This window comes from Anastrepha obliqua, chromosome 3, assembly GCF_027943255.1.
Source record: "Anastrepha obliqua isolate idAnaObli1 chromosome 3, idAnaObli1_1.0, whole genome shotgun sequence".
Taxonomy (NCBI): Eukaryota; Metazoa; Arthropoda; class Insecta; order Diptera; family Tephritidae; genus Anastrepha; species Anastrepha obliqua.
Genome location: NC_072894.1, coordinates 66662006 through 66674518, shown reverse-complemented (window position 1 = coordinate 66674518; position 12513 = coordinate 66662006). Strand labels below are relative to the sequence as shown.

Genomic DNA, 12513 nt, shown 5'->3' with positions numbered 1-12513 from the left:
AGTACATTGTTGTCTATTTTGGGTAAGCAAGTGTTTCACCAGCTAAGTTATACAGAACTGAGCTAAAACCTGTATGTACTCGTATAACGTCGCATTACTACAAGAATTTGAATTCTTCATGAAAAGAGATTAATATATATAATATAGCATAGTATCATTATCTAGAAGATTCGACTAGGGCATATTACTTTGAATCTTTTTTATCACAGCACTTTGCTAAAGCCTTCTATTTGTTCCTGTAAACCAAAATGGTTATATGAACGCGCAATATGCAAAAACAACGAAAACCAAAAGCGTCATATTTTACGTTGTATACAATTAGTAGTACAAAGGTAAATTAGCAAAACAAATGGCTGAAGTGTGGCATGCCATGGAAAGGTCAATAGTGGAACAAATTAATGGAAAACCGTAGTGCAATCTTAAGTTGCAATTAGTAGTGCCGTACCTTAGTCATAACCATAACCAAAGCGACCAGCTGGTTATATTTGCCTTAGTAGAAAATTATCCGTGTTTTTTTTTTTGACAAAATGCAAATGTAGTTTTTGTTGTTGTAGCAGCATAAACATTCCCCGTGCATATACGAGGAATGCTGCTGACAGTCCTTGGTCGGATATAAATCCGGGTCGTTCCGGTTACGTAGAACCGACTGTCGTGGGCATTTTTTCCCTTTGTCCTTCATTTTTTCCTATTTGTCTATAATTCTACTTCAATATCAGCTGTTTATGGTTACGTCATGAATAATCGGCAAATTCTATAATGTTGTGGTTATGGTTATGGTTACGGCTATGGCGTTATGACTACGGCACCACTAATTGGAGCCTTAGAATGTTAGCCGCAGATTTCGAAGACCGTGAAAGTAGATCAAGAAATGGTCCGAAGAGCTTTCTTAAAACTCAAAACTTAAAAAAATTTCAACAAGTTGAAGAAAAAATGTATTACTATCGCATGCTAACGTTGACAAACTACTTTCTTTTGCTCTAACTCACGTTTCCCACTCAGTGGAATATTAGGATGTTTTTTTTTGGATTTTTTGTTTTTTTTTTTAGCAAATGATTTAAATACTTTACGTATCAATTTGAAAGTGTGCAAAAATTTCGATATATTAATTCAAAAAATTCAAATAAATTGTTAATCAAATTATACCAAGATAATGATCCCAAGCAAAAGTCTTACATATGCATAACTGCTCAAAGTGCTAGATAATCCTGCTGAAAGCCCAGATATCAAACCAATTGAAAATTTACGGTCGCATTTGAAAAAGAAAGTGCCAAAAAAGGTTCTAGAAACAAAAAAAGTAACTTGAAACTGCGCTTTAAAGGAGAATGGAAAAATGTTCCACAAATATGTATGTGACCTAAAAAAACTAATTTTCTCAATGCCCAGCAGTTTATAATCGGTAATAAATGTTACAGGCGGTCACACAAAAAATAGATACATATATATACTATATACATACATAATTGGCGCGTACACCCTTTTTTGGTGTTTGGCCGAGCTCCTCCTCCTATTTGTGGCTAATGACACCAAATGGTAACATGAAAATAGTCGTGTACATTATTTAATTTTTTAGTTTAATAAAGTGGGAAAAGAATTTTGCGACAGCGCCGAAAAAAACATATTTTTTTAATTGGTTTCTTTCGAAACCACTTTAAATAAATATGTAGTTGTCTTACAAACAAATAAAATAAGTTTGTTTTGTTAAAAAAATAAATAAATAAATATGTGGATTACAATATTCCCTGTAAAATATTTTCAGATGAAAAGATTTATGAGGCAATTCAATTTAATTTCGAAGAACTCATAAATACAATTCGATCTCCCTATTGATAATTTCGTTGGTGTCTTCGCAGTCGAACATTTTAGCTGGAAATATAATATTTACGTGCCTTGCATATGAATTTTACCGAATCTTTCATCCACAAAATTAGCGGCAGGTTTTGGAAATAAAAACTGCGCAATTATTTCTAAAGTTGCATATTTTCATTTTCAGATAAATATATAATGGAAAATCATACACACAAATCGTAATGTAAACAAAACTGCTGATGATGAGTGTGAATTGACATGAAACAGGGCACCACCCTCAAAGCACAAAGGCAGCAAACAACAAAAAAAAAACACCTAAAAATAATAACAATAATACATAAAATCTTTATTGGCGCACATTCATAGATATATATATGTACATATGTACAGCATGCATATAATCTTAATTTTATAAATACATATATGCGGCGGATCTTTTAATATATGCACAAACACACATCCATATCACTCCAACTAATCGTAAACATGACATTGTACATTTTTGTCTGTTCGAATGAAGGAGCCAGCTTGTATGAGCAGCCACTCCATTTCCCACACTCGATTTATCTATCACTCACTCAGTTACTAAAGTTAGTAGCAGTGCATTTACTGCTTTAAAAGGCATTCCACATGCTTTAGAAGACAGTAAAAAAGACTTACAGTAAGCTGGAATTGTGCAGCATTTGCACAATTTCGCCAATCTGGTGCAACTTCTCAGCCGGAATATTTAACCAGTGATTGAATGCCAAGGCCAGCTCTGAACGGAATTGTTTGCCAGGTATTTGTTGTATGTATGCAAAAGGCTGCAATAATATCTGCACGAAACAAAAGATTAAAAATACACGTAAGCGTAGGCGGATTAAGTTCACGCAATCGCATAAAATCGGTATAAAATATCCATAATTTGTGTGTATGAGGTCACAAGTAATAAATGAGTGCTGCTAAATTATCACCTCATCTTGTTCCTTTTGCGTTGACGGATCACGCGTTTTAGCGAGTATTGTACACAATTCTTCCATGTTAGCGTCGCCTGGCATTCAGACTGTAATAGTTATTAATTTAACTCACAAGAACTTAACTGGCGCCACAAATATTTCAATTTCACACGACTGAACGACTTGTCTGCTTAGCACAGATTGCACATGGAAAGGAAAGAAGCCGAAGAAATATATGGCGAACAGCTGATTCCTTGGCAACCAATTGATTGTATTTACAACGTAAACAAACACAGTTTTAGAAGCACTGAATAGAAAGTGACACCAAACTACACAAAAGCAGGGCTGCCGTGAATTATAAAACTAAATATATTTATTCCTGATTTGTGGACTGTAAGCATTTCTTTAGATTAATATTGAAAACTGGGCTTTCGAATTTATATTTTTAGTCAATATAATAATAAAATTAATAAAATAAATATAATTAAATCGCTCTTCTATTATCAATATTGGCACTAAAACGTATCGATTAAATTTAATTTTAAATTACAGCAAAAAATACTGCAGCTTTACAATCAACCGTCCACTGAACATCTCTGCATACGAACTTCGTTTTTATTTCAGGTGTATGGCAACACCAACTTTTCGCTAAATTACAGAACTTTAGCATTAAATTACTTAAAAACTATAACGCTCCGGAGGGTGGGGTTTTCAATTTTGAGATGGGGATACACCCATCTATCCGCCTCCCTTTTAACCTTTTTTTCAAAGCGATAGACAGTGAACTAAATGTTTCCCTCGATTTCTACCCCAATTAGATTAATTTTGCCTATTGGCAAATTGTAGTTAATAGCCATTAACTTTCTTTCCCAAAAACATATTGTCTAATCTGGCAGCACCCACATTTGCAACGTGTCAAACGATTTTGTTGTCAATTTTTGTTTTTATGTCAATTTCCTCCTAAGCAGAGCAGAATTTCACTTTTCTGTAATATAAAATTTGTAAAGAATAATATTAAATAATAATACCCCATGGCTACGTCACAACCAGTGCAAACAAATTGGCATCCGAGCAAAAAGCATAGCGATGTTGAACGGTAAAGGCTTTAAATATTCGCACGTTAGTCCCTGGTTAAAGAATTATTTTATTATTCTAGTTGGATTTGCATCTATCCTGCATATATAAATAGTAAAAAGACACGCCAGGAAGGACGGCGCCTACCAAAAGATGTTTGCGTTGAGAACCCAACTTATGCTGAAATACGTGATGTCTTATCGGTCACCAATTTGCGTGTCGGTGTGGAAAACAAGCAGTATTCGCGCGAGCGAAGCAGGGTAAACTCTTGGCAATGCACCTGATAGGCAATTTGCACCAACTCAACCATATACGTTTTGCTAATCATTTGCAGGAATTGCAGTTGCGTGGTCGCATCCGCGTGCAAATGCGTAATGATGATGGAACACCCTGCAATCCAGAGCTGAGCAACCGCGAGGATATAATGCGTTATATATCAATCAGAATACCACAACTAAAAACACGTCAAGGCAAAACTGGTGACCAGCAACAACATATGCAGGCGCAACAGTCAGCCGGCGGTAAGAAGGGCAAAGGCAAGAGGCGTTAAGAACTGGTCAGAAAATTAGTTTGCAAGTTATATACGGTTTGATTGAGAATTGTAAAAATGCTTATTAAATATTTAACGATAGCAACAGCTATGTTTTTGAAAACCGTAGCACTAATACGTATGCAACTTTACGTTAATTTTGTTTTATTGTAATTTTTTATGGTACCTTTCTTATTCAAATGGTAAATAAGAATACGCAAATGTATGCATTTGGTAAATTAAACTTGCGTTTTTTTTTAAATGTGAAGTTTTTGTACTGAGTTGAAATGTAAGATATAGATATGTACATACATATGTACATATAATACTTCGAATTTATGCACTGTGAGGCTGTGCAACGTGCTTTTTCCGTATCTGAACCGTATGTTTTATTAATATTTATTTGTTTGTTGAAAATAGCTTTAGAAACGTGTGCTCATCAAGTACTCTTTAATATGCATATGCATGTACATATGTATGTATATATGTATTTGTTCATATTTACGTTTACTGTATTTGGTGAGAAGCGCCACTTTTTTACCGCTCTAGTAACCTTGTGAGAATTGTATAGTATTAAAAGAAAGGTGGCGGTTTCAACCTTTTTTGAAACCCATTGATCTAAAATGTTGTATATTAAATAGTTTACTTTCTTTTAATAAATTTGAGATTTTCGATTGCTATTCCAAAAAGCAAATGTTCACAAACGTTAATCTACAAAATAATTTTTAAATTGTTTATTAACTTCTTCGATATTACGTATTTTTTTGGTTTCCACAACATATGAAACTTCCCACATACATTTGTGGAGAACTCTTAAAAATTATGTGATTTAAATGTACACAATGAGCACAAGGAAAATACGCCAAACAGCCGATTTATGAACGCCTAATTATTAAGAACGTCGAGTTATCGATGTTGAAGGTGGTTCAACAACACTTTCGCTACAGCAGCATTATTCTTAATAGAACGTACCGTTTTATATCTGTCAGTCCTTTTTTTATCCACTGCAGAACCAGTTTCATGAAATTGTTAACCAACCTTTGAATTGTCGACTCAATCGGATGATTATTTTCGCCAAAAAATCACGAATTTTGCGAAATGGTATTCTTAGAGATCGACCATTTTCATAATAGGTTAGGTTAGGTTGAAGTGATTGGCTTGCAGTCATACATATGTACACCTGTCGGCACTGTACATAGCGGTACTATATGCAGTTCATTAATTATGTATGTGCTTTGAAATACTCCACCCGCATGGCGCCTGTTTCTATTACGAATTTAATGCCAACCCATCAAAGTGTGGTCGAACGATCTTAGACGTTATACGTATACATTTCCATAAAAAGTTCCAAGTTTTAACGTGTTTTTCTTTCGCGTAAAATTGTACGTCTGTCTGCTTGGCAAGAGTCAAAAATGACATAAAAAAGTGCGTGTAGCGTAGTACACATAACAGAAGTTAAACTTTCAAGACAGACAAAGAAAAACGGGGAGACGCGAGAGAGAATGAGAGAGAGAGAGGGAGAGAGAGAGAAAGAATATATATCTAAATAAATCACCCGCACAAATGCAGCGATTCCAGGATCGCAGCAACGGCACAAATTACCGCAAGGCAATATCAATAAATCCGACGCCGGGATGGATAGCACTTTATTGTACGCACAAGCACTAGCCAGGAAACGGAAATAAGCGCCAAAAAGTAGGCACCAAAAAAAAAACGTAAAAAAAATGCGACCAAAAAACGCCCTAAGGAGATATAACGCCAAAAAGTAGGCACCAAAAATATATTTCCTACAAGTTTGCACCAACAAATAAGCGCCAAAAAGTAGGCAGTTTTATTTCTCAATAGAAATTAACAACCACAAGGAAAAACTCAGGAAAAATAGTATAGAGTGTATCTAAGATATATATAAGGTATATCTCTCTCTCTCCTTTTCCTCTACGTTATAACTTTTTTCTCTCTCGTAGAACGAAAATGCCCAAAACGTTGCATGGCCTTGAAATTTTACTCTCCATTCTCTCTCGTTCATCGACGCCTAAGAAGCTTCACTTCAAAAAGAGCTCGGTCTAGAAATTATTCACTACTGGCATCTAGGCGTCAGTTTTGAAAGACCTTATCCCTACTAATATTATAAATGTGAATGTAAGTTTGTTTGTTACGCTTTCACGCCAAAACTACTTAACCGATTATTACGAAACTTTGCACACATGTTTTTGGAGGTGATAGAAGTAATATAGGGTACCTATTAGTGGATAGGGTTTGAGATATATGTAGGTCAAAACGTGGACCCAGGTAACCTTCGGATGTGTATGTACAATATGGGTATCAAATGGAAGCTGTTGGAGAATCTTTTAGTTCAGAGTATTTTTCATGCCGCTCCGTGACTAGGGTCTCGAGATAGAGACCAAAACGTGGACCCTAGAATGTGTTTGTACAATATGGATATCAAATTGAAGCTGTTGGTGAATGCTTTAGTACAGAGTATTTTTCATGCCGCTCCGTGACTGGGGTCTCGAGATATAGGTCAAAACGTGGACCCCGGTAACCTTTGGTTGTGTATGTACAATATGGTTATCAAATGAAAGCTGTTGATAAGTGCTTTAATACGGGGTAATTTTCATACCTATTGATGGCTGGGGTCTCGAAATATATGCCACAACGTGGCCCGCCGTGCCTTCGAACCGAATTAAACCAAACTTACACACATTGTTAAGTAGGTATTGAAGATGGTTTCCATATAGTTTGGATACCAATTGGTAGATAGGGTCTCGAGATATAGGTCAAAACGTGGACCCGGGTAACTTTCGGAGGTGTATGTACAATATGGGTATCAAATGAAAGCTGTTAGTTAATGCTTTAGTTCAGAGTATTTTTCATGCCGCTCCGTGACTAGGGTCTCGAGATAGAGACCAAAACGTGGACCCTAGAGTGTGTTTGTACAATATGGATATCAAATTGAAGCTGTTGATGAATGCTTTAGTACAGAGTATTTTTCATGCCGCTCCGTGACTGGGGTCTCGAGATATAGGTCAAAACATGGACCCGGGTAACCTTTGGTTGTGTATGTACAATATGGGTATCAAATGAAAGCTGTTGATAAGTACTTTAATACGGGGTAATTTTCATACCTATTGATGACTAGGGTCTCGAAATATATGTCAAAACGTGGACCCGCTGTGTCTTTGCACCGAATTAAACCAAAGTTACACACATTGTTAAGTAAGTATTGAAAATGGGTTTCGTAAAGTTTGGTTGTAATTCGGAACACTGGCAACGGGTACAGCGTTCTTTTGAACCAGCCATAATGTCGTTTACGTTTGTAACGCTTGGGGCGGAACTGAACTGTCAAATTGACAGTGTGAGTTACAATGTGACAATATTTTTTTTTGATTTGGATGCCACAAGAAGACGTAAGTGCAAAGTGTAAAAATTCTTTGTGAATTTTTTTGGATTGGATTTTGGAACAGTGAAAATTTCTTACGAAGTTTGAGAATTTAATGTGAAGTTCGAATGTTCAAATGAAATTATGTGTTCGTGGAAAAAAAAAATTTTTTCGTTTTTGTTTTTTTTTTGAAAAATATAAATGGATAATGGTTAAAAAAGCTCCAATGCTTAATAAAACATATAAATTGAAACGAAAAATTCATGGATGATCAGGAAAAAAGACGATTGTTTCTTAGTTATTCATTTGCGTTGATTTGAAATTCAAAAACAATCTTCTTTTTTTCTGATTTTCAATTTATATTTTATATTTACTCAAAAACAAATAGAAAAACAAAAAATATTGTTTATGCCAAAGCGCTTGAATAAAGAATAAAGAAATAAATAATATGAAAACCATATCTTTTCTGTTCTAAACCATATCTATTCTATTTTAGTGTGCCCAGCGAAGCGGGCCGGGTGTGCTAGTATATTTATATATATCGTTATCTCCAAATTTTTAAATAAATGATCTTAACTGCTTACTGTTGTTTGTAAAGATGGCTATTTAGACAAATTCCTTTCGACCTCAATTGCGATATGGCAGAATTGGTCTTGAAAATCCACTTTAATCTGGGTAGAATTGTGTTCTCTCACTTATTTCAATCTTATTTTATTGTTAAAAATAACGTTCATTGAAATAAGGCGATAGTACCGAAGTATAGTAGTCGTTCACAGTGTATACGGCAAATATGTATACATACATATGTACCTATGTAAGTGCATATTTAATTTTGTAAGTGTATTATTTATCTACTGCTGTTTAGCGATTTCGGCCCAAACAAATTCCAGCTATAGCCGGCCCTGGCATTTCGACAAGTACAGAAAGTACTCACACTTATAATTCAACATGTACTTCATCGGTGGCTACAAATTAAAGCAGCTTAAGTCGATTTGAGTAAAATTAAATTTGTTATTATTAACCTTTTCGAGGAACATATTCGTACCTCATTTATCATTTTTTTCTACCCGGATACTTTGAACTACAATAGTACACAAAAGTATGCCTCTCACAGGTCAATAATATAAATATAATAATAAACATTTATTACTTGCTTACTTATGTCGATTTAGGCTATTTTAACTTATTGGCTTAGCTATGTAGTACTCGAAACAGTTTGAAGTTGCTTGGTCGGCAGATTCTTCAACGTTCCATCGAGCCAAGCCAAAACAATATTCAAATCAGCATACTCAGTTCAGTACCAAGAAGCATTGAGAGACAGCAAAGTCAAACAAAAAAACAAAAAACCAAAATAATAATATTAAAATGAAAATTACGAAATGTATAAACATTGAGAACATATAACACTCGAAATATTACCAACATGCAATCGACCACAATAACATCAATTGTGAGTGCAATATAAAATCAATTAATTGCATTGCAGCAGCATTGAGTTGACAAAAAACCGTCAAGCGCATCGCAAACAATCGGGCAGTCTTCAGAAAATACATACATACTCGTACATACAAAAGTATACAAAGCAAATCGTTGTTTAATATGCCACCTGCCACAGTCGTATCCAATACCCACTTATGCTTGTACACAGTGGGTCTGCTACTTATTTGGATTATCGTGATAACAACAGCGGTGCCTTTTGAAAAGAAAGACCTATATACTGCGAAATTATGGGGCAAGAATCCAGCACAAGAGCAGCGTTTGGAAAACAGTTGTAAGACACTTTGTGGAGAATGTGGTTGTATGGGTTTTTACTGCGGCGAAGAATGTCTCTGCGAGTACGATAAGTATAGCAATTTTCATGGAGGTTACCAAAAACGCAACAGTACAAAAACAAAACAAGCGTCAAATTACGAATGCATTGCATCAATGCAGCAAGTAGCACATACAGAAAGCCTACCTTTCGAAGTACTCATTCAAGGACCAAGCAGTGAACGATTCATCCGCACGGCTGCGCAATTCGAATTGGATACGGCGCGTGCAGCTGTCGCATTGACGGGTACGCCTAAGAAACGCACTACCATTTCCATTTATCGGCCGAATATGGCCACGCAAAGCAATACACAGTTGCAGGCTAACGAAAGTCCGCAAGCTATAAGTTTGGCTGCCGCTCGTCGTCGTCGTTCAACAGAGCCATTAGACTGGTTTACTGACTTTGCCAACACTTTAGTGCGTCCAGCGCCGTTGCGTAGGCGCGATGGCAGCAACAAGAAGCGCGAAACGCAGCGCAAGGAAGATAATGTGCCATCCGAAAAATCCAATTCGTGGTTTAGTGATCATCCCAATCGACTATTACGTCCGGCACCGATCTTTCGTAAACAAAAATCTTCGAAATCAGTTAATAAGGAAAGTGAAGAAAGCGAAGAAAATGAAACGAAACGCAATTCGCAAGAAATGTCAATGGCACCCGTTGGAGAAGTAATTAAAAATACTATACGGAATTTTGAGGAATCAGGATTAGGTGAAGGATTGCGTGCTGGACTACGTGATGGCACCGAACTGTTGCATAACACATTTCAAGGTACCAATTTAGAATTGTTCCCAAAGCGTTTTCGTAATGACTTTGCAGAGATGCTCGATGCGTGGTTGAAGAGTCAACAAGTTACCGAGGCTAGTATGGAGGTGCCCGTTGTACAACCGCATTCAGTGCAACCTGTTTTAATGCCCTGGTTCCGTCCAGTACGCTTTTTACAACGCGTACAACAAGCGCTCAACTGAGAGGAGAGGTTTGAGGAGTAGTTCAAAGGGAATCTAGATAGGACTGAGAATGTAACTGCAAATATGTACATGCGTAAATTTAGTATATTGTATATATTTTTTATTAATAAAAACTGAAAATATTATGTACACCTAAAATTACTATGGATACTTTCCAATATACACAAGTATTTTTTATTGTTACTATTTTTAATAATAATAAATAATTTTTAACGAAGCTTGTAGTGAAGTTTTATTTCACTAAATTATACAAAATCTAAAAAAAAAGTTCGCAAATACAACTGCAACAAGCTGAAGCTAAATCTCATACATCAATTTTGTTTCTCGAAAATCTGGAGACAGCAGACTTCTGAGAGATAAGCCAATATTACGTCTGTTCATGAAGCAAATAATTTGTCACAATTTCGTACAATTGTAATTTGTTACAAATTACACTGGTTTACAGCCAAAATGCACCAGAGACGCCGTTATGAAAATCAAGGTTATTTTTTATTCTATGGTAACGTTTTTGAGATATTTACGAATTACCGTTATTTCAAAAAAAAAAAAAATTCGGCTCACTTAATCATATATATCTCGAAAACGAATTGAGCGATTCCAAAACCGTTGAAAGCTTTTAAAAGGTAATAAAATTTGCTATAAACTGTGTGTAAAACACTTTTTGCTAGGCCCTGCAGATTTAAAGATAACGAGCTATCATAACGGATTTTTTTAATTTTTTTTGTAAAAATATAAAAAAATTTGTACTTTGAGAGAAAGGATCTCGAAAACTTTTTACTTTTTCGTATATTTTTTGTTTTCACTCTAAGCTCCGTTTTATTACAAAAAAAATAAACTTTGATTAAACAAAATCGATGAACTAATACAAAAGTTACAAGCATTCAAGTAAATATATCCATTTAATACTTAAGTACCCTACAAATAATACCATATGTACATATGATTCTGTCTTAACTCTATGATCTTATTTTATAATTGAAAAAGTTATGTGTCTTGTTTTGACGCTTATTTATAGAAGGATCGGTTTCTCTTATGAGAAACCAACAGTAATCACCCATCATAGCGACATCCCAGAATCCTTGATACCTACTTTCAATCATTTGCATTTGCTGGTGAAACCTTTCGCCATGCTCATCACTTTCGTCGCCAAGATTTTGCGGGAAAAAATTTAAATGGGAGTGCAGAAAATGAATTTTTAAAGACATATTTACTCCTGAAAGAAAATTAAAAAGGGAATTAGATAAATACATAAGTGACACATTAGCATATAATTTTCTTAGGCTGGATTAATCTTCCAATTCAGAACAAATTTTGGTGGTTCTTGTTTGTTCGGAGCAGGGCAATAAATTCAGATTAAGGGCTATATGTTCTCATGTAAATTTAAAAATTTGCTTTCAAACTTTTTGTTTAGTTTTAAAGTTAACTGAGAAAATGGTCTTATATGTGTTTTTTATTTACCCATTTCCGCATAGTTTTTGATTAAATCGTTTACTATCAGCTCGAAGTTAGGACTTTTGTGTTTGCCTAAAAAAGAAGTAACGACCTTTTCAAAAGAGTCCCACGCCGCTGCCTCCACTGGTGACAATAATTCTTTGAAATGGGTATTGGCCATTATTTTCCTTATTTGCGGCCCCACAAAAATCCCTTCCTTTATTTTTGCTTCTGAAATCTGTGGAAAGATTGTTTTCAAATAATGAAAAGCTTCGCCTTCTTTGTCCAAAGCCTTGACAAAGTTTTTGATAAGGCCGAGCTTGATGTGGAGCGGAGGTAGAATTATTTTTTCCTTCTTTATAAGTGGTGAGTATTTTATGTTATCCACCCCAACTTGAAACTCGATTCGTTCTGGCCAATCCTTTATGATGTAGTGGTCTTGACGTGCCCGGCTATCCCATTTGCATAGAAAGCAACAGTATTTTGTGTATCCAGATTGTAGACCACATAGCATTCCAACGACTTTTAGATCGGCACATATTTTCCAATCATGTTCTTCGTATTTAATTAATTTAAGCAATTTT

General features: G+C 35.2%; 3 protein-coding genes across 4 annotated transcripts in view; 2 read left to right on the top strand and 1 right to left on the bottom strand.

Annotated features, from left to right (window-relative positions):
* Positions 1–3003, bottom strand: part of LOC129241694 (terpene synthase-like) — a 33506-nt gene extending 30503 nt beyond the window's left edge. The window contains exons 1-2 of one of the 2 annotated variants that reach the window (XM_054878164.1): positions 2760–3003; positions 2467–2621 (exon numbers count right to left, since the gene is read on the bottom strand). In XM_054878164.1, the coding sequence (XP_054734139.1) occupies positions 2467–2621; positions 2760–2843 (239 nt within the window). In that variant the 5' untranslated portion in view covers positions 2844–3003. The remainder of the gene's footprint in view (positions 1–2466; positions 2622–2759) is intronic. The other variant, XM_054878163.1, reaches the window with a different exon arrangement.
* A 701-nt stretch (positions 3004–3704) lies between these two features.
* Positions 3705–4588, top strand: LOC129241149 (signal recognition particle 19 kDa protein-like). Its single transcript, XM_054877335.1, has 3 exons — positions 3705–3837; positions 3898–4075; positions 4150–4588. The coding sequence occupies exons 1-3, from the start codon at positions 3773–3775 to the stop codon at positions 4363–4365; spliced, it is 459 nt and encodes a 152-aa protein (XP_054733310.1). The 5' UTR covers positions 3705–3772; the 3' UTR covers positions 4366–4588.
* A 4433-nt stretch (positions 4589–9021) lies between these two features.
* LOC129242736 (uncharacterized) lies at positions 9022–10658 on the top strand. The gene has a single exon (XM_054879539.1). The coding sequence runs from the start codon at positions 9323–9325 to the stop codon at positions 10496–10498; it is 1176 nt and encodes a 391-aa protein (XP_054735514.1). The 5' UTR covers positions 9022–9322; the 3' UTR covers positions 10499–10658.
* The last annotated feature ends 1855 nt before the right edge of the window (positions 10659–12513 follow it).